Here is a 22,799-nt window from a genome sequence, read left to right on the forward strand (position 1 = left end):
CCAGATCTTCCTTTTGCTTGTAAATCTTTGGTCAGTTGAGTCTTTCATAGAATGCTTTTTAGTGAGATACAGAAGGAGTAGACCCAGGTATCAGCCTTAATCATAACTGTGCCACATGGAGCATTTCCTGCTGACAGTAAAACCAATGTTGGTCAGTTTTGGACCATTTTGGACTGTACACTACAAGTGTTACCAAGCTATAATACTGTTGCTTGTGTTCCACTAGCTGGGAGGTACATGCAGTGTATTGCGCACCCCCTTGCACTTTCCCCGACCCATGCGGTGCCTCTCATGTACCCTCTCACACCCTCCCTTACCCTCGCCACACTTCTCGCATGCCATCGCACACACTCCCCAACTCGTACCGTGCCTCTTGCACCCCCTCCCTGACCTGCGCCACACCTATTGCACCCCCTCGCACACTTTCCAACCCTCATATCACCTCTTGTGCACCCCCTCAGATGCTCCCTGCACCATGCTTCTTGTGACCCTCCCATGTACTCTGACGCTACATCCCCTACTCAGCAGCAGCCATTTACCTGCCTGCAGGCCTGGGACTTGCAGCTTCCTACCGGCTTCCCCACTGACTTTGGTTGTGGGAAGCCAGCAGGAAGTTGCCTTGCCTAAGGACTGTGGGATTCAGTTAATGACGGCAACCAGGACTGCAGGGATTGCCTTTGCTAAGCGATGCCATAGTGCTTTATGACTGCAGCGGTTACCAACGGAAATTCCAGTCCCAAGTGCTGTTGTAAGTCGAGGACTACTTGTATATATATCTTAGTACGAGAGATGTTAAAAGTCACTTTTGTGTTCTGTGTCTAAATTTCTTTTTTTATATAGTACTTCCATTAAAAATTACAATTGCAACGATAAAAAGTAATACAAACTAAAAAAAAGAATAAAAAGAAAAAATAGAAGGTACAGAAAAGAGAGAAAAATAGAAAAGAAAAAATAAGAATATAGTAAAGAAGAAGAAAAATATATAAAGTGACTTCCCCCTTTATCACAAGTATAAACAATTTTAGTAACTTACCATATTCTCTTAAAATACAACAAATGATCTCTTCTTCCCATAGCCCATCTCTTATCTATAAACAAATCCATAAAACCTCGTCATTTCAGTCCTGATGTCAGCAAAAGTCCCAAAGTCCAGCAAAAGGGTTGCCAGAGATGACAACATATCTATTTTAACCTTGTTCAAATAAACCAACTTTATGTTCCTTACTTTTACTTCTAACAATCTTGATCTTTAGTGCCTTCAAATAATGTCCTAGAACTTGATATATTTTCATTTTTTCTTTGTCTCTTCTCACAAAATTCTTCAAAGCTTTAACAAGCCTCTTTTGTAAATCCAATATGGGAAAATTATCCAGGTCACTCTCTTGGTTTGTTGTTTGTATATCCCTTTTAATTATTAATACATCGGCCAGTTTCTTTTGTATGTCCAGTATAACATCTTCTTCCATGTCATTCTTGTAGCCTGTAACTTTTAAATCTACTTTCAAATCAGTTTCAATCTTGTCAGGTAAAATTAGTTCCTCTTCCATAACATCTTTTAAACATGGTTTATCTGTAGAGGCAGATGCTCTTAAAATTAGCTTCTGGGTCCATTGTTCAAAAATATCCTTCAGTATGACCAATGTTAAAATATTTTGCTTCATTCTATATTTGTAAGTCGAATTTAAGTGTTCTTTCATTGTAATCTTTAGTTCCTTCTAGTTCCCTCTAGTGTCCAGTTTTTAAAGTCTTCTATGTTTTTTTTAGAAGAATTCAAAACAAAAGCATTTTCCCACAGGAAGTATTCTTATAATTAATTCCACAATCTTATTTCAGATAGATTTTGGAATTAATTATAATTATAAACAAACCCTTAGTCCATTTGTAACTTTCTAAAATCAAAGTTTAATCACACTTTTGCTGTTTATTCCCCAATTTTTTTTTAAGTCCTTAAACTTGTATTTAAATCTTCTTTTGCTAAGGATTGAAGGAAAGTCACCCGGTGCTGTAAAACTTGTCGATCCAAAGGTTCCTAATAGCTGAGAAGCAGTTAACAAGAAATTTCCAAGTGATGAGAAAAGGAAGTATGCGAACCTAGTGTCTTTTTCAAGGCACCGACCGTGGTTTGAGCAAAATGGCTATTCCCTCGGCTCCCAGAGCTCTAAACCTGCCAGAGACCACTTTTGTGTGGTCTCCTCACAAGGAGCAACTGTCTGGAGCACTTGTGGGTGATCCCAAGTCCTTTCTTTGTCCGGAGAGGAATTATGAAGAGCTGGTCTACTCCCCGGCTCTTCATTCCACTGTGGTTGTCAGCTCTGCTAAGGTTCACCATTTCTTTCCTGGAATTGGCTAACTGTCCATTCTATAATGATTCTAGAACTGACAAATTAATAATACACTATAAAATATTGTGTAATACACTGTTGACTTTCATGTAGCTTGTGTTATATTTATTTACAGCCTTATTTAAGGCTCTAGTTCTAACAAATGTAATTTATTTTTACAACAATGATGTATTATTTCCCCAGCTATAATGGTATTTGTACTTTATGTTTATATATATTTACTCTTTTTTTGAGTAATGTCATGTTAATATTTGTAAATTTTCTTGTAAGGCTCAGCTTAATCTATTTGTTAGATTCTTTAAATAAGCAGCTTCTGTAATTTAAATATTTTTCAGAAAATGTCTCCCATTCTTAATGTTAGATAAGTCTGATTATTTAATGTAACTTCTTGTATATTAAAAACGATCAGTTCATGTTTTTTTAAGGCCAAACTGAAAACTAGAAGTTATGCACTAAATGTGAACTGCGGAAATGAAAATTCACTTGACTGCACTGGATACTATCTTCCTTCTTTCCAGAGTTTGCCTACCTTCAGCAGTCATGTATAAGCAAGAATAAGAAAAGATACCTCTTTAAGGGACTGCTGACGGGTGTGATGTGTATGTCTGCTCACCCTGAATCACCTTTTCCCCCTCCCAGCTCCCAAGGGGGTATGTCTATGAGTGTGTGTGTATGTACACACACACATTTACACATTCAAATAGACCATGCTTCATACACAAAGCTTGCTGTGATTCGTTTATATGCTGAGAAATGAGTTTAGTTTTATTTGCATCCTGATGGACTGATAGGATTTACTTAGAAGTTTATATTTCCCAGAATGAGTTTTTATGTGATTTAGTAGTTCTTCTCACCCTAGATAGTCATGAGTGGAAGTGAACTTTTCTAATTATAAGTAGTGTAATAGAATTCTGTACCTGGAAGGGGCTTGTTGAGTGACTGTATTCAACCCCGATTAATGGATGAATCCCAATTAAAAGTTGGCTTGTCTGGTTTCTGCTTGAACATATCCAGTGTAGGGGGCCCCACACCTCTCTAAGTAATTGGTTCCATTGTTGAGCTGCTCTTACAGTTGGGAAGTTCTCTCTACTCTTTAGTAGGAATGTACTTTCCTATAGCTTGAGAGTATTATTATTGTGTCTTGCACTCTATAAGATATGACCGAACGGGTCTTAACTTTTTGTACAATCCTATCAGATATTGATACTCCTCCTCAAGACATCTTTTAAGGATAAACATTTTCAGATCCCTCTGCTCAAGGTTTACCTTCCAGTTCTCTGATCATCCTCTTTGCCCTTGCTTTTATTCATTTCAGTTTTTCTAGATCTCACGGCATACAGTACTAGACTAGATGGCTATTGAAGTAGGGTCTGACAAATACGGAATTTAGTGGAACAATTTCTTTCCATGATTTGGAAACTATATTTATTGAGGATACTTAATCTCATGCACCTTAACAACCTTGTCTCAGAGCAGCTTGTAATCAACTACAATTCCAAAATTGCACAGACCCTGCCCAGAGTACAACCCCATCAAGGATCAGAGATGACACATCACTAGACCCTGGGGGGCCAAAAACCCAAAGCCGCTCTGTCTTGCTAGGGATGAGTTGGAGCCAGTTCCTCCCCATCCAGACCCTCACAACCTCCAGGCACTGGGTCAGCACCTCAGCAGCATCACTTGACTGGCTAGGGGTGGAGATGTGAAACTAAGTATCATCAGCATACTGATACTGCACCCCATGCCATCGAATTACCTTACCCAGTGGTTTCATGTAGGTATTAATGAGCAGTGCAATCCAAGGATGAGCTCTTGAGAAGAGGGTGCACCACCACCACCTTCAAGGCAGGCAATACCACCCTTCCCACTAAGAGGCATTAACCACTCCTTGGACCCAACCAACTCCACATCTGGCCAGCCTCTTCAAGGGAAATTGGAATAGTTTAAAATATACTGTATTTTCCCTATACAACCGGGGCAGATTTTGTTCTATTATCAGTGGCTCCATTTCCATGTAAGTTATTTACCCTGAGGAAGAGAGAAGTGGCAGACTATGTCAAGTATATCATACATTGAGCCTAGTTATCTGTATTTTGCACTTACCTTAACCGTGGGAAAGTAATAGTTATGGAGAGAGAGTTCTGTGAAAGTCAGTGGGATTTACTTCTTAGTAAACTCAGATTAAGGCTATTGCCGAGAGCCATTCATTTGCAGCTCCTCCCTCCAAGCTAATTATGTACAGTTAATGGAGAAATTTTGCTGCAGCTAACCAATTGCCACTGCAGAGTATATATTTGCTACTGTTCAAGCCATCACATTATTCAGCAACTCTTCTGAACTTAAAACTCCAGGAAGACTTTTTTTTAGTCTACTTCATCTGCTTTACATAGAATTACTACAAAAACTGCCATTTAAAATGCACTGGCTCTGAATAAAATTGAAGTATAATTTTATTTTTTATTAAAATTAAGTAGGTATGATGGTGTGAGATTGTCTGTGGTTACCTTGGTTAAAGAAGTCCAGTGAAGTGATGGCTTGTAGAACTGTATCTGGCCATTTTATTTTTGACGTGTGTGTCAAGATTTTCCCTAGCTCATCAGAGCATGTTGCTTAAAGGAGGTGCCCCCATGTGGTGATGGCTAGTACTTGTATCAGCCAGTTAAAGAAAATTAACCATTAGAAATGTGTGTCTACTGAATACTAGCTATAAATACGTAAACACATTCAGAATAAAACTGGACATCTGGTGAATTCCAGCAGAGAGTTGGCTTATCCAGTGCCACGACTGCCAGCCCTCTCCTCCATGGCAAACATTGTTCAACTGATGATACGAAGTTTCTTGGGCCATGTCAGATACAGCTTTGGGCCCTCTGTAAAACCTCTGCTAGGTTTTCAGTTGACATAGACATTTTTCTTTCCTCTTGTAACCAATGGCTAAGAAAATAAATGATTACTTCCGCAATTTTGCCCAATTGTTGAAGAAGAATGATCTGTTGACATTCAGTGAGAGCCAATGATAGGTATAGACACTTCCATTTTAAAAGGTGAGCAAAACATTTCAAACTCAGAACCGTTTTACATTTGAATGTGTTCCAATATTAATGGAGGTGTTCTGAAAATGTCCATTTCAAAATTCTCTATTTTAAGAAAACCTCTAACTTTTCAAATGCATTTGATCATAAATTACCACATTATTTCCATCCATATATTAGCCACCTTGACAAATTATAGCAGCAGAATGGGCATGTCTTCCAAAGTTAAATGTGATTTTTCACAATTATGACATACATATAAATAGCAAAAGGATCTGAGCATTTTTTAACAAAAGTAAATGAAAAATACTTTTGAAGAAATAAGTTTTTATCACATTCCCATTAAATGTGCAAAACAGCTACAGGAATGACTTTACCATATTTTATTGTAAACTATCTATTATACCAGATAGCCATTAAAAGGTAATTCTTTCATAGATTTGCTCCACTTATATGAACAGAAACAAAAATGGGATAACTGTTAATACAAACTATTTATGTAAGAACGTTAACTTCTACAAAATACACTTCAGAATTAAACATATAAAACGAATGTTTATTGCATTGTTAGAGATTGTCAAAACTATAGGTCTACAATTACCAGTAATTGTCAATCCTTGAAATGTTTTCTGATTTGGGAAGGGCAGGAAATGTTAAACAATTATAGTTTTAACAGGTTAAAAATAAACAGTCTCCACTTTTGGCTCAGGAGAACAATGCGTCTTGCTTTTCATTTTTGATCAGTTAAAACAACCCCCCCCCCCCATGCTATATAACTTCTTGAATAAAACCTTAGCGTACAAAATCCAAACCTGAGACCTAAAGAAAAATGAACTTGGGATCTAAAGAACTTAAGAGGCAGAACTGTAAGAGAAATGGCAGTTAACTGAGATCAGGAACAACTGAACTGAATACTAACTCCATTAATCAGCTTAGTCAAAAAATTCCTACATCTGCTCAGCTGTATACTTCCACAGGCACATGTAATTCTAGTTGGCCAAACCAAGAACTACAGAAAACACATACTTTTGGTCAAGCAAGCCTGCACTGGCCTTTCTCTTGGAAAAATCCAGGTGGAGATGGGAAAGAGAATACATCCTATGAAAGTATTGTTTAAATATTCTGTGTGCAGCCTTGCTTGACCAAAAGTATGTTTTTTCTGTAGTTCTTAGTTCGGCCAACTAAAATTACATGTGCCTGTGGCACCCCACCATAACTTTATCTCCTGATCATTCCCATCAGAAAACCAGTATTGACCTGACTGCATCTCCTAGTAGACTATGTGGATTGAAGGTGCCTTGTGTACCTTTACTAAATTAAATCCAATGTTTCCTCTTTATATGCTTGGTATTTTCTCAACAGAAAGGCTGGATGGGGCAAATGCACAATTTTCAATTTTAGGGCCATGTCTCTTTCGGCAGCCTTGTTAAATAAAAATCCAGATGAGCAATAATGTAAAACAAATTTAAAAACTAAACCAAAATAATCAGGGATACTTCACACACACTTTTTGGAGAGACATCGGTTCTGCACAGAAAACACCACATACCCTGCATGTTTAGCATCAAATGTGAAAAGCTTGCACATAGCTATTTTGTTGCAAGATGGCTACCGGGGAGAAGACGCTGACCGTGGCTCCCTAGGGGGAGTGGATCCTGGTCTCCTTGAACCCCACAAGTCCTGCTCTTTAGCCCCCACTCAGCTAGGGAGCTGAAGGAAGGAATTGGTGGGCTTTCCAGCTTTAAACTCCGGCTTGGAACCAGGAGACAGGTGGAACTCCCCCAAATGATACGGCAAAATATTCAGGCGGCAGCAGCAGTGACGGTGGCAACAACATACCCGGGGTGAACTTGGGAGGACCTTCATGGACCCTGGTAGTTCCCAGTGGACCCCTGCAACCTCTGGCAGACACCCTTGTTGGGCTGGGCGGCTTCAGTGGAGATGGTGGGCTTCGCCTCGCGATCGGAGCCTCCCAGCTGGAATTTGCATCGGTGCTGGTAGATTCCCACAGCCACACAGAATCCTGGTGGCATCTGAGGCTTCCGAGCAGAGCGATGGAGTGCGCCAAGCTTTGGGGCGATGACGGACTCTGGAGAAGCTCCTGTGGGCCTTGGTGGGAGGCGGCGGTCTTGGAGGCTGCTCTGCCTCTTGCTTGAGACGGAGTGCCTAGGTGGAGAACTGGCCTGGGCAGCAAGCCAAATATCAACGAGCAAGCCAAATATCAATGTGGTGGACTGAGGCTTGGTGGGGTGAGGGACCTGGGTGGGGTGGAGGGGCGAAACCAGAGGTGTGAAGGACCTGGGGGTAGAGGGGTTTTGAGGGTAAGACCCCATGGTTCGTGAGATCGTAAGGGATCCGTTGGGGGAAGTGGAGGGCTGCCCATTCCTAGCATATTAGGGGAAAGAGGGTTGGGGTCCCTTGGTGTGTGTGAGGTACCCCCCCCAAAGGTATCGCCGAGACCTGGCTGGGCTTGGGTGGGGGTAGCCCTTTCTGAAATGTGCCCGGACAGGTTTCAGGTGTGGCACCAGCTGAGACACCGGGGCAGGGGAGGAGGGGTGGCAGTTGTCATCAGATAATCTTTAGTGGCCTTCAGGGGCACTGCTCTGCAAGTGGCTGGTCGTGAGACCATTTTTCAAGCTGGCTTCCCTGGACCAATTGGGGGTGTTGCTACTGTACCAGCCTCCCTGCTGCGTAGCAACCTCCCTGCCTGAGTTGCTGGAGGCTGTCTCCGGGTTGGCGGTGGAGTTCCCCAGACTTATGGTTCTGGGGGACTTCAATCTGCCGTCCCTGGGACGTGCCTCGGAGGCGGCTTGGGAGTTCATGGTACCATGGGCCTGACTCAGATTATTCAGGACCTGACTTGAGACAGTGGTCTCACCCTGACTTGGTTTTCTTGTCTGAGCAGTGGCAATGTGATCTGAGGGGAGAGTTAGATCTATCCCCGTTGTCATGGTCAAACCACGCTCTGGTGACCCTGATATTCTTTTGTGCCGCCCCACTCTGCAGGGAGGCAGGACCTATTCGACTGGTCTGCCCCCGGCAACTGATGGAGCCAGTAGGGTTCCAGAAGGAGCTGGGGGTTATTCCCAAGGACCTGCTGCACGGTCCAGCGGAGGTCCTGGCTGCGGCCTGGAATAAGGCCGCGACTGGGGCCTTGGACAGGATCATGTCTGTGCGACCTCTCTTACTGCGTTCTACTTGCCACTCGTGGTTCACGGGGGAGCTGAGGGTTTTGAAGAGGGTTAAGAGACATCTGGAGCGCCACTGGAGAAAGATGACTGAATCTGACCAAACACAAGCTAAAGCTGCTATTAAGGCCTACCTTGTGGCAGTAAGAGTGGCGAAATGTATTTCTCCACTCTTATTGCATTCGCAGAATGCCACCCGACAGCCCTGTTTAAGATTGCTCGATCACTTTGGGGTCAAGTAGACTCAGTGACCCACCTTGCAGGGCCGTTAGGAAGAGTTTTCACAGCATCTGCAGGATAAAATCGCTCAGATATTCTAAGCTGGACTCTAAGTGTGCAGTAGAATCTGGGGAGATACCAAGGGAGCGTACTTACCCTGTTATCTGGGAACTAATTGATCCTGTTGGGCCTGAGGAAGTGGATAGGATCCTCCAGACTGTAAATGCAACCACATGCCATCTCGACCCATGCCCTTCCTGGCTGGTAAAATCAGCCTGGGAGGTGATTTGTGGTTAGGGTCCAGGCGATGGTTAATACATCCTTGAGGGAGGGGGAGTTTCCAGCTGCCTTTAAGGAGGCACTGGTGCACCTACTCCTCAAGAAGCCATCCCTGGATCCTACTATACTGGGCAATTTTCGCCCTGTCTCCCACCTTCCTTTTTTGGGAAGGGTGGTTGAGAAAGTGGTTGCATTGCAGCTCCAGAGGATTCTGGAGGAAACGGATTATCTGGACCCCTTTCAGTCAGGTTCCAGACTGGGATATCAGACGGAAACCGCATTGGTCGCACTTATGGATGATCTCTGATGGGAGCGGGACGAAGGGAATGCATCCATCCTAGCTCTCTTGGACCTCTCAGCGGCTTTCGATACCATCAACCATGGTATCCTTTTGGGGTGTCTCAGGGGGTTGGGGGTGGGTGGCATAGTTTTGTGCTGGTTCACCTCCTTCCTCCAGGGCCAGTCCCAATCGGTGGTGATAGGAGATCCAACCGTCAACCCCTCCTTTGTGGGGTGTCGCAGGGTTTGGTTCTCTCTCCTCTCCTATTCAACATCTACATGAAACCGCTGGGTAAGATAATCCGTCACCATGGGATGAGGTATCATCAATATGCTGATGATACTGTTATATACCAGCATCCCAGGTGAGGTAAGTGATGCAGTCGCCACCCTCTCCAAGTGCCTGGGGGCTGTGGGGGCCTGGATGGGGAACAACAGGCTTCAACTGAACCCTGGTAAGACGGAGTGGCTGTGGATTGATGGCCCCTCAGTTTCCAGGAAGTTGTCATCTTTGGCTCTGGATGGGGTGGCACTGCCCCATTTGGATCCAGTGCAGAACCTGGGGGCCCTCCTGGACTCACGACTCCTGCTTGAAGAGCAGGTGGCAGTCATGGCCAGGAGGGCCTTTGCACATTTTCAGGTGGTGCACCAGCTACACCCATTCCTGGATCGAGATGCCCTCCAAACAGTCACTCATGCCCTTGTTATCTCCCATATAGACTATTGCAACGCGCTCTACATGGGGCTACCCTTGAAGAGTTTCCAGAAGCTTCAGCTGGTCCAGAATGCGGCTGCAGAGTTATTGGTGCTGTAAAAACGGCACACGTGACACCGCCGTTACGCGAGCTACATTGGATACCAGTTTGCTTCCAGGTCCAATTCAAGGTGTTGGTTATCACCTTTAAAGCACTGCATGGCATGGGACCAGGGTACCCGAGGGACCGTCTCATCCCCATAACATCAACCTGCCCCACCCAGTCAGGCAGAGAGGGCATGCTACAGACCCCATCAGTAAAGGATTTCCATCTAGCGGGGTCCAGGAGGCGTGACTTCTCTGCAGTGGCGCCCGCCCTTTGGAACATCTTGCCCCGGAGTTGAGACGGATTTCCTCGCTCCTGGCCTTCCAGAAGAATTTGAAGACCTGGTTCTGCTGCCTTGCTTGGGATGCGAAAGGTAACAGCTCCACCTGGGGATGGTTGGCACCAGAGCACCCCCTACTGGGATTCCACTTCCTCTTGGGTTTTATATCTATTTATTCTATTTATATTCTTAGATTGTAATTTTAGGTTTATACATTTTTATTACCTTTTATTGTAAACTGCCCAGAGTCCCCTGTTGGGGGAGATGAGAGGTGGTATAAATTAAATAAAGAAAAGAATAAATATTTGGAACACAAAGGTTTTTCATCAGTCATTGCTTCCATTCATGTATATATCCCCATTAATCACACATGCATGAGTACATACATGTGCATGAACAGAAGTCATGTCTGTAGTGAAACTTAATTTTGTATAGGGTGGTTTTGAATTAATGGAACAATAATAATTCATCAATAAGGATGATCAATGCAGTTCAAGCATCATGCTGCCAATCAGCTATAATGTATTCTGAGTCCCTACTGTCAAGGTATGTGCATGTCAGTCAACATTATTAAAGATGTTAATATCTCCTGTAGCCACCTCCCCTTCCACCATACGACTCCCCATAGCCTCCTCTCCCACTATAATCACCCCTCCCTTGAAATCCACCTCCTCCTCTCCAGCCACCCCAACCCCCTCCTCTCCCACCCCCACCCCACCCACCTCTCCCACCCCCACCTCTATTTCCTCCATCTCCTCCCCAACCTCCCCTGCCTCCTCTACCACCGCCATCCTGTCTCTTCTGCCATGGGGGCATTTCAGGAGGTGGCGGATCAATTTCTGTTGGTCTGCCGCCACGATCTGGAACTCTTCCCATCAAGACCTGTTCAGAAAACATACACAGCCCAGTAAGGTCATATTTCCCTCTTGGTTTCAGAATATCAAATTACTGAGAGAGAGAAAGTGTATTTATGTATGTGGTTAAAACCACCAAGTTTTCATCCATTAATGTATTACTCCAAAAGTGTGTAATACAATATAATCTATGATGGAATAGTCAATTATGAAGAATCACAAGCCAAAACAGTTAATAAAGGTCTTTAGATACCAAATAGCATTGGGTACAAAACACAAGGCTAATCTGTATTAAGTGTACATTATTGTACTTGATGTAGAGCAACAGTGAGAAATTCCTGAGATTTTGCAAAAAGGAACTGATGTACAAAAGCATGTGGTTTATGAAGCATTTCTCCAAAGCATAACTTATTTAATCAGCCTAGTTCTAAACTACTTCAGAGAAAAACAGCAAGTTGATTCACCAAATAACTTGTTATCTAGTGCTGTGAGGACCAGGATTTCACTATCTCTCCCACTAAGGTATTGTATCCATCCCCAGTATCTTTGAAGCTTGCAAATATCAGGGTATTCATTATTATAGGGTAAATGCCCTGACATGTTTCCAGCTGAAAACCATTTGACTCTCATCGTATCACACTGCATTGCGAAGGTGATGTGATACAATGGCCATAGTAGCGGAAAAAGCTATTCCAATTTAAAAGACTATGACACAATATTGTGTTACAAGAGATCTGTTTCATGTTCAGGTAAAAAACAATGATAATTGTTGATTCTAAATACACAGTGCTAAGTTTCTTTGCTCAAACAAGTGTTTCCTTGAAGTTATTTATTATTTATAAAAATAATAAAGGCAGGATAGAAAATAAACAAATAAATTTCTGCAGATTTTATTTCCTTCATGTTAGCAAAGACACAATATTCTGTCAATTCTCAAATCACCCCTATAAAATTTTGCACTTCTAACTTGAATTAAAGGTCCAGTGGAAATAGTCCATCTCCCAAGAGAGGTTTCTGCCAACTTCAAAGAGCATTTTTCACTGAACACATTGTGGCTCAAGTAGAAAGCCAGTCAGGAAACCAAGCACAGCCTGAACAGTTGGAATTTTAGTAGTCATATTTAGTAGCAAGAAGAGTTGACAAAGGCCTAACGGACGATGAAAGCATATATGCCTTTGCCAATTTTCCAATAGCTGCCACAATTGACTGCCAAAATGCAGAAAAAAGGCACTCATACCTCACTTTCTCAGAATAACTCACCTCACTGTATTGCCATGAAAATTATCAGAAACATTAAAAGTCCAGAGAACTAGCACAAATTCTTAATGGTTCAGTACAAAATGTATAACTGCTGCATTAATGAAAAGCATACCTTATTGATTGCGCAAACAGTCTTTTCCCGCGTAGAGCCACTGCTTGTTCTTACTATCTTTGACAAATCTTCACAAGCAGCTAGAAGATGAGCTATTGAAATCACTGATTTAGGAGTGAGTCCGTAACGTTTGGGTTGGTATATCCTTGCAATATCATCTGTTTTCAGCTAAAAAAAATGGACACACATATTTTATAGCTACAAAAACTATCACAAAGAACAACAAATTAGGAAGTTTAACTTTATTGTTTATGTTCATGTATATTGTTAGTTTCCATTTTGCAGTTTAGTTTCAAGTAAGTTCCTAATGACAAAAGAAAAAGCTGCTGAAAGGCTTAGGAATAACACTTGATTGTTTAAATGTCATACACAGTTAAGTTGGGGTTAGATAAAGTAGATAATAGAGTCAATGAGAACCTTTGTTTATGGTTTTGTTGCTTTAATAAAAAAAAAAGAAAGCTTATATTCAACTGATGTAATAGCTTTTATCTTCAGAAGCCAGAGCTCATGCAGAAATCACTTTGATCAAAATCAAGATTATATACATAGGATCTTAACTGAATATGCAACTCTGAATTAATATTCAATTTTTGAATATTAATTCAAAGTTGCATATTCAGTTAAGATCCTATATATCCAATTTTTGAATATTAATTCAAAATTAATATTCAAGAACTATTTCAAAGCATACATTAAAAATTTTCAGGAAAAAATCAATGTATCCTTACAATGGAAATATATATACAATGTAAGGACACATCCAAATCAAGCAAGGTTATGCTGACTACAGGGCATATCCATGCAATTTCACTAGCTGTAACTCAGAAGCAGTTTGCCATTTTCTTCCTGTTCCAGAATGCTTTTCAACTACTGAGTCAAGCCTGTAGCATTGCTGCTCCCTGATGGTCTCCCATCTAAGGCCTGACCCTTTTTACTCCTAAGCCTAGATCAATTTGGCCAAGTGCTATACCTGCTGAAATGTAAACGAGTAAAGGAGAAACAAATAGCTAGATTTCACTTTCTTCGTTATAACAGAAAAACTCTATCTTTACATCTTCCACAACAACATTCTCTTCGATCAACAAGTAAGCAATAGAACATACTCACCTTAGCCCTATCAGACCACCCAAAGGACTGTACAGTTACATCTAAACGCTTTATTAACATCCGCCTGCGGCATTCATATTCAGTGAGAAGAGCCTCATTTATTTTTTCCAGCTGCTTCTACGGCAAATAGAAATCGCTTAAAGTAATCATTTTGTAGAAGTTACTTATGTTTAAATCCAACACCACCATCGGAAGACTTGAAGCAGCAGGTTGGGGACAGATCAACATTGAGAAAATCTATGTGGCTGCTAAGAGTTGACACCGACTTGACAGCACAATAATGCAAATCCAACCTCAATAAATATGAATTCCTATATTCAAATTTGATCCAAATAAATGCAGAGAAACGAAATGTACACCCAATAATTAATCTGTACGCCCACTAAATATGTAAGTTAAAAAAAAAAGGATGTTACCATTTGGTTTGCATTCAATGGAGTTTTTAGCAGAGGTTTCTCCATGTATCCATTGGGAATTTTTGACAAAACATCCTTAAGCTGAAAAAAGTAGAACGGACATCTCTTAACCATTACGACTTCCAAAATGAATCTCCTATGTATCTAGGCAATTACATTAAAGCATGAAACACCCATCAGCAGGAATTGGATACAATGATTTTAAATGATCTTACAGCAGCCAATACACTGATTTGTACATGCAGGCAAGATGCCTTTTATCTCTCTTTCTCCCACCATTTCCCAAAGATGGGTAAATACGATCTTCCACCACTTCCCAAGTATGAGGAAATTACATGGAGTAATATATAGCTGGCTCACCCAAACAGCTTTGCACTTTCTTTCTTTGTTGCATGTTAAATGCCACCTCCCTTATGCACCTTCTCTAGGTTCTTCTACCAAAAGAAGTGAGGTAGATAGCTACAAAGCCTACTTAGCTGTGGGGCCCTGCTTATGGAATACCTTTCCAAAAGTTATGTGCCTGCACCCACATGGATGCCAGACCACAACATTTCTCTTTTTCTAGTTTTATAGGTTTGTACTCAATATGATTTTAATTCCAATGTAAGAGAATATATGTAGCTTGGGTTGACTTGTTGAGTTCTTGGTGCTTTCTGAGCTTGGTTGTTTGCTTGTAGACATTTCATTACCCACCTAGGTAACATCAGTGTGAGTGTGGGGTTTGCTGCCTATTAATATATAGTAGCTTGCCCTGCCAATTTTGTTGGGGGTGTGGTTTCCTCCTTGGTGGTTCCTTGATTAGAGTATTGTTTTCTATTTTCTTCACAATAGACTGAAACTAGTTATACAGCATTCAAATGTAGAAAATATACTATACCTTTGACTCTATATTGTTTAACAAGACAGGGAGAGGGCAAAAGTCAGAAGATGCTGACGACTTTGGTACCCCTAAAACATCACAGATCATCAGGATTTCTTGATGGACTTCATCATTCTTTGCCAAACAAGAACCTTTACATTGTTTAAACTGTAGTATCTGCAAAGCCTGAAGTTCTGTGCTTAAAAATACTATAAAATAAGGACAGAAAAGAGACATGTAAAAACTTGTTTTTGTTTTTCAGCAAAAAAATATGTTTAATGTTCTGCCAAGCTTGTTGGGATATCAATATAAAGCTAAATAAAATAAGGCACGAAGCAAATAAAAAGTAGATTAAAAGTGAAGTTAATTTTATAATAGTTAGAGCAATCCAGTATTTCCTTTAGAGGAAATGGATTAATACCAATACATCCATCCACCATCACTTGGTTAACGTGAACCAGGGTGTGCAGTAGCACAATTCATGTCAACACAGAAGAATTCAGCAGTAAGAATGACATACTACTAATAAAATACTAATAATAGAGTAGGTAGACACGCTACTTGTGGGACCATCTTTCCCTGGTTGTTTCTGCCCGTCCTATCCAGTCCAGCAGGATGGGCATGCTTCAGGTCTCATTAGCTAAGGAATGCTGGTTGGCAGGCCCCGAAGATAAGCAATTTCTGACCTAGCACCTGTCCTCCAAAGATCAGATTGGCCCTAACCCTGCTGGCCTTGCAAAAAGACCTGATTCTGGGCTCAGGCCTGGGGTCTCAAAAGTATGAAGGGGCCTGTATCCTGAGCATGCTAATCATTGTTTTCTCAGCTGCTGTGTATTTTACTGTTTTTATATGTTTTTATTTTTTTCCTTTTTTCACAATTTTAGCCGCCCAGAGTCATTTGTTGAGATGGGTGGCCATATAAGTTGATTAAACAAATAAATAAAAATCCTATCTCCTGCCTGATGTTTCTTTATTCTGCATGTTTTGGTGTCAAATTGTCTATGAAACAAGTTTCAGACAAAGTGGATTTCTTCCTTTTCTCGAAATTTCAGGAAAAAACAAGCAAATATAATATTGCAACAAGGAACACTCTACTAACTTACACAGGACTTTAAGACAATCTTCTTTCTTTTTTAACCGGTCTTTAATTTCTCCAGACACAAGTGTGGAATATGGACAAGCCAGTTCTTTTAAAAAGCCACTCATCTCAAGTTGTAAACCTTCAACATCTTCACCATCTTAAAAAAAATCAAGTCAAGAGAAAAATAGATATCCTCAAATCTATTTCCATTTTAGGCACTATTGTAAAAAAAACAACAGATTCAGTAGCCATTTAAGGACTTTGAGCTAGCTGGGTTAAGTTTCATTCAGTAATGATGGTCCTTTTGATAGTAATGTATTATTTGCCTTATTTGTGATGGAATGCATTAAGATACAACTTGTTTGTGTGTATCCTATTAGTATGCATTAAAACTTCATTCTTCAGAAAAGTCAATCCACAAAAGGTACATAAATAATATTAATCCTAAGCAATTATGTTTATATTGGCTTGTAGTATAGATAAATAAACAAAACTGATACAATTTGAACTTAATTTAGTCAGGGCTTTTTGTCTCTCACAGCAACAAAGAGAAAGTCCTGTAATTTAAATTTATGGACCAGATCTAAGAATACTGTGAATAGTACTAGTCACAAACCATAAATCATAAAAAGCTGAAAAGTTAAAGAGAAGCACACAAGGCCATTTCTAGAGAACATGAATAAAAATCAACATGTAAAGTTATAAACTGTACTTGCAATAACACAGTGTTCAGTGAAAAGCATAACCTCTTTTGGAACTGATTATTTACTGATTGATTGATTGGTCATATTTTTATTACTGCCCATCTCCCCCACTCAGGGGAGCATTTGGCATTACAAGGTAATAATCGACTAGCAATCCTGTTCTCTGTGTACTTAAAATGTTAAAAACTGAACTGACCAAAAATATCTGCAGATGTCAACAGTTTTCTACAAAAGGCCATCATCTCTCTACTGGCTATTCTCCTTAACTGGATTCACATTGCCTGGTAAACCCCAATGATGTTTCTTTGAGTTAAACATAATGCACGACTGGAGTCACATCATGATAGTACTGGAACAAACCATGGTTTGTTTTTAGTTCACTATATCAGTTTGAAACTGGTTTGCAGTTGGCTTATTGATTACAACTACAATTCAGCAAGATATAAAAACAGGAATGTATTGTTCGATTATGGATTCCTGGCTTACTGCCTATTTGTTTATGTCACCAACTAAAGTTGCTAACTAATCTACAGATCAGTTCAATACAGTACAACAATAAAAAGAAGAGTACATCTAGAATTGCACAAGTAAACCATCATTATTTTGTCTGCAAGACCAATTCCGTTGCTCAACAATTCAGTTAAAACTAACAATAGCTTTAACATGTTGTGTGAACATAACTATCACTCATCTAGCCTAACTCAAAAACTCATCTTATCATTTGAATCACACTTTTAGACATTCACGTTGCTCTACAAGCTAATCTTTTAACTATGAGAGAAGCAGTTTGCACTTGTTCTGCAACAACTATCATTTACTTAACTTTATTTTCTCCTGGAAAATTCTGCCTGCTTCTCTATCAAAAAGAGAAGCAATTTTGTCATAAAAGAGCTAATAATTTTTTTTTCATTATCGTATGTACATTTTTACAGAAATTCAGTTCTAGTTCAGGTTCACATAGCAATGATTTTAGTTTCAACTTAAAATAGGAAAAATCCTCAGAATTCACAAATTGGAGGTGTCACATTAAGGATAAAGCCAAATGTCAAAAATTTCACAAAAGCTTCCATTGCAATATTACAAAAATGGAAATTATAATGAAATTGTAATGGATTAATTACAATTTATGACTCTTCCTTTCTCATACAAGTACTTCCAACAGTTTCAAATAAAAATCAGGTAAGGAATACCAGCTGTGGAGGAGATGCTTTCTTCCAGGTTACATAATGGCTGTATTCTGGAACTTAACCAAACACAAAGCTCACAGAAATCTTGGGAAGCCAACCCACTTTCTGCTGCCTTATTAAGAGCACCTTCATCCAGAAGAGGGCCTTTATATCTAGAGAGAAAAATACAAAATTCAAAACTCATAACTCAAAAATATTTTAAAAATTAAAATTATTAAAAATAGGGAAAAGTTTTAGTACAGACGGTGTTCAGTTATTCATAAAGATGTACTGAAAAAATAACAACAATCCCAGTTCCATGAGATGCTGTATTTACAACTGACCTTTCCAGCATACTTCTGCTCATACCTGGGAATTTTCCATAATCCCCCCCTCCTGCAGCTCTCAGATTAGCTGTCTAAAGTCTTCCAACCTCCATAGTAAATCTGAATCACAGGCAGGAGGGAGGGAGAATTACATTACTGGGGCCTATTCTATGAATGAACTGTGCCTCACGGATGCAGAAACAGTGGCTGCAACTGAACGTATACGAACTTCTGGTATGTAGGAGACAGTGTCAGTTTGGTCAAATAAGGACATCTCCTGGGCTATGCAGAAAGAGAGGTTTAATATGCTCCCTCAAATTCCTGCCATCAAATAATCCCACCCAATGCCTCCATTCTTTCCTGGTCTCTTCTGTTGTTAACTAAGCACATACTTCTGCTTCTTTATAAATCCTGCAGGAAGAAGAGCTGGTTCCTCTTGAACTACTGCTGCCAGGGAGAATTTTTCACACAGCTTGGTTGGTGGTGTCCTACACACAGTTACTGTTTCAGTAACCTGTGAGTACTGAATGTTTATGTACCAAAACATGCAAGTACATTTAAACATGCAAGTACAGTTTTTGTCATATACAGAACTGCCAAGTTATCCTAGCCCCATTACCCGGCACCACTGCCTTACACAGAAAGATAGCCACATGTCCTACATTTACAGAGGACAGAAGGCATCCTCTATTGAAGAAATATTCAGTTCAAGTCTCATTTAAAGATAAAGAATTAAAAGAGAGTTATAAAGAATTATAAAAACAGGGTCCCTTACTTTGCCCTCAACTGCCCTTGGACACTACACTAAATTGGTGCACAGTCTACTTTGTCACAATCTTCTCCATATCTGTGTTTCTTTGTGGGATAAGTTTTCTACTTTTTTGTCACATATTATGTTCACACTATATATTTACGCATGGTTAACTGAACCATAGCTTATTGGATTGCTTGAGTTTGTACAATACACTGAATCACTTATTAACCATACTGGCTGGGTTACCAAACCATACTGAGCCACAAACGACTGCCTAGCATATGATGCAAAAACAGCCATATATGGCTATTCAAATTTTCCTCTTGGGATCAGTAGCAAGCCTATTTTGCCTTACTACAACTTCTCATAAGGGAATGATATAAATACAAGAAGCCTGAAGATGCTACCACCCTCATGTCTATTAAAAATAAAGTCTCCCTTGACTTGAGCTTGAGTCCTGAAGACCACATAGACCAACTGCTGGGAATTTTTTTTTTTACAGCCTACAGCACTGGGATTTCCCATCCAGGTATCCCAATTAACTTTTTCAAAATCAGCCAAGGTTTAAAACTTGAATTGTTTTCCTGCAAAGCATATTCTTCCTTCCTCAAAAAGAAAGCACAAGATACAATGCAGTGCAATTAAATATGTTATGGTATATTTATTCATTTTTATTTGTACCTTCAAGTCAGTGTTGATTCCTGGTGACTGCCTAGACTAGTCCCTGCAGTTTTCCTGGCAAGCTTTTCAGAAGTGCTTTGCCACTGCCTTCTTCTTAGGGCTGAGAGAAAGTGATTGGCCCAAGATCACCCTGTGAGCTTCATGCCTAAGGTAGGACTAGAATTCACAGTCTCCCAGTTTCTAGCATAGTGCCTTAACCACTACACTAAACTGGGTCTCTTAGGGTGTATTACATTGCACATTATTTGGAAGTTATTGAACTGAAATCAACATGCCTTTCTTCCAAGTATACATCCTTAGGATCAGGCTGTCAACTGACCATTAATCAATCAATCTCTACAATTTTTAAAACAATTATTTCCCACAAGAATCTAATACACAGATGTTATTTTTTTAAATGCCTGATTCTGTCCATACTTCAGCAATTTAGATCCCCTGGCAAAATGCAAATATTAGCATTGAGCAAGCAATTGCTCATGTTCAGAGGCAATGTAAAAATCAGGAATGTTAAGCCTGTAGCAGCATCTATCTATCTATCTATCTATCTATCTATCTATCTATCTATCTATCTATCTATCTATCTATCTAATTTATGTCACCTAGAGAAAAATTAAACTCTGTGCATCAGTGAAGATGAATTGAATATATAATAGAAGACCATTCATTCTTGGGAAAAACTACAACGAATTTGGAGAATATTTCTCCACCAGTCACTGATTCTCAGAGATGGGGAGAAATGTTTGCAGCCGACTTGGGCACGCACAATAAACGCCTCCAACCAAGCTGTGGGAACGATCCCCCCGCGCGGCGGTAAGTGCAAGGGGAGCCCCGCGGGTTTTCAAATGAATCGCGAGGCGCTTCGATTCGCCGGCGGGACAACCGAGGCGATGAGCGGGAGACCTGAACGAAGGCGAAAACTTCGACCAGTCCCATCAAGCCGGCCTTTCTGCACAGCCCGGGAGGCCTTGTATCTGTGCCGCCGGATTGAATGTGCAATCGACGTACGGCCTCATTTCAGCCGGAACCCCACCACCCTTGCCCCGAGCTGGAATAGCCCTCCTCCATCTCACCCTAAAGCCTCGAGCGCGTCCAGAATATCACACTCCATCTTCAGCTCTACGCCAACGACTTCTTTCTCCGGACTGCAGCTCTCTCACTCCCGCCTCCTGCCACAAAGAGCCTGGTGCTCCATTCAAACAAGCTCGTCAACCTCAGTGGGCCAGCCTTTTGGTTCCGGTATTTTATCTGCCACGCCGTGGATCGCGGCGGGCTACTATCGGGGGTCCTCGAGCGTTGCTCGGTTGGCTTGGCCCCTTTACGCTACTTTCCCCAGGTCTTACTTGAAAACGCATGAAATTGCCGGGGCGCAAGGCTTCTCCCTTCCTTTGTTCCCGCTTTTCTCAAAAACCAAGAAGGTTGGCCTGCGTAATGTTCCGCGGAGTATCTAACCCGCCGAGTTAGAAATCCGCCTTCCGTGAATCCGAGACGTTCCGCTAGAAGGAGCTTTTCCTAATCGCCACTCTTTCGCTTTCCACGCGAGTCAACAGACAAGGAAAAGGGACTGGATGAAAGGACATCCCGTCTTACTCGCTTCACACCCAAGGACAGCCTTTTGTCAATGGTGACAATATCAAGAGAGCCTTTGGGGCTCTCCCAGCCAGTCTTCTCCTCGACGGACTGCAACTCTCCACCCGGCCGCTGGTGGGACTTGAAATCTGACTCCCTGGAGGTCCGCATCTTTGTGCTCGCTTGGAAAGTCAACTGACAGCATTGATAAGAGAAAATAATGTAATTATTTTAGCTTTCCTTGTTTCTTTTTTAGACGTGTATTCTATCTGTTCTATATTCTGTATTTTGTGTTTTAATTATATTCTGAAAAAACTAATAAAGCTTTATAAAAAAAAAAAAGGAAAGGCGACTTTTGGGATCGGCTGCACTCTCCGACCTCCAGCCTCGTCGACCAGGCCTCGTTTCGCTTCCAGGAGGCTGGAAAGGCGTGGCGTGGAGGCGAGCCCTCGGCTTGCTTTTCTTTTCGGCCTTCTGCCTTCCACGGTGAGGGACGTCGGAGGATGTTTCCCAACACGAACCCACGTACGTGAGAATGTAACCCGGGATGAGTTGACACATCCTGGGTAAGGAAGAAAAGTACTGATTACACCGCTGTCGGACCTGAAGCCTGTGTGTTAAGTTCAGCAGCAAGGGATGGAATGAATAGGACACTGAGGTCAGCATTGGACACATGTCCAGTAAGATCAAAAGAGCCCGCTTTGAGCTTTAAACAGTCTTGAGTTCAAAATGTTTTGCCCATGTCTTTTGTAAACCATCTGTGAAACTCTTCCATGTGAGATCATGGTAAGAAGGGAACCAAGAACAGAGATGGGAAGCCATTCCCTCCCACCTCTGCTGTTGAATTACAAGTTCCAAGTACATTTCAACAGTGAGAAAAAATTAAAATGTTTATTGGTGAAATTAAAAAAAAAAGCTACGACAAAATACACCAGTGATTCTACAATATAAAAGCACTATACATTATAATAATTAAAATAAAACATAACAGTTTGGTGTAGTGGTTAAGGCACCAGGCTAGAAACCAGGGGACTGTGAGTTCTAGTCCCACCTTAGGCACAAAGCGAGCTGGGTGATCTTGGGCCAGTCAGTTTCTCTCAGCCCTAGGAATGAGGCAATGGCAAACCACTTCTGAAAGCCAGGCAAGAAAACTGCTGGGACTTGTCCAGGCAGTTGCCAGGAATCAACATTGACTTGAAGGCACCAAAAATGTAACAGAAGAAATAAGATCTGTATAATATCAAAATATGCAATTAAATTAATCCTTAAATTTAACATTAAATCTAGACCAAATAGAAACATACTGTTCCATCTTATTTTTACAATATAAAGATATTTCAAAAATTAATAACAAACATGGAATCCATTCCTTAACATCAGGAATCAAAAGTCCTTCATAAAATGACAGATTCAATATTTTAGGAATATAAATTAGCATCGTATTTACATCTTTTTTACATTTCTTTCCAGAATTGTGTTCCCTTGCAAGGTAAC

General features: G+C 40.9%; 1 protein-coding gene across 1 annotated transcript; it reads right to left on the bottom strand.

The window, feature by feature from the left end:
- Positions 1 to 10,761: 10,761 nt before the first annotated feature.
- Positions 10,762 to 20,968, bottom strand: FAM98B (family with sequence similarity 98 member B). The gene is made up of 8 exons (XM_063289984.1): positions 20,810 to 20,968; positions 18,003 to 18,151; positions 16,131 to 16,265; positions 15,046 to 15,236; positions 14,169 to 14,249; positions 13,753 to 13,869; positions 12,646 to 12,813; positions 10,762 to 11,301 (listed from the first exon to the last, which is right to left on the bottom strand). The coding sequence occupies exons 1-8, from the start codon at positions 20,845 to 20,847 to the stop codon at positions 10,999 to 11,001; spliced, it is 1,182 nt and encodes a 393-aa protein (XP_063146054.1). The 5' UTR covers positions 20,848 to 20,968; the 3' UTR covers positions 10,762 to 10,998.
- Between the last annotated feature and the right edge of the window lie 1,831 nt (positions 20,969 to 22,799).

Source organism: Candoia aspera, chromosome 1 (genome assembly GCF_035149785.1).
Source record: "Candoia aspera isolate rCanAsp1 chromosome 1, rCanAsp1.hap2, whole genome shotgun sequence".
NCBI lineage: Eukaryota > Metazoa > Chordata > Lepidosauria > Squamata > Boidae > Candoia > Candoia aspera.

Excerpts from the sequence above, each read along its gene's own strand:
- FAM98B (XM_063289984.1), bottom strand. The coding sequence starts at position 20,847 with ATGGAGTGTGATATTCTGGACGCGCTCGAGGCTTTAGG. Across the intron at positions 15,237-16,130 it reads AGATTGTCTTAAAGTCCTGT|TATTTTTAAGCACAGAACTT; the intron begins GTAAGTTAGTAG and ends CTTATTTTATAG. Across the intron at positions 13,870-14,168 it reads CATTGAATGCAAACCAAATG|AAGCAGCTGGAAAAAATAAA; the intron begins GTAACATCCTTT and ends TATTTGCCGTAG.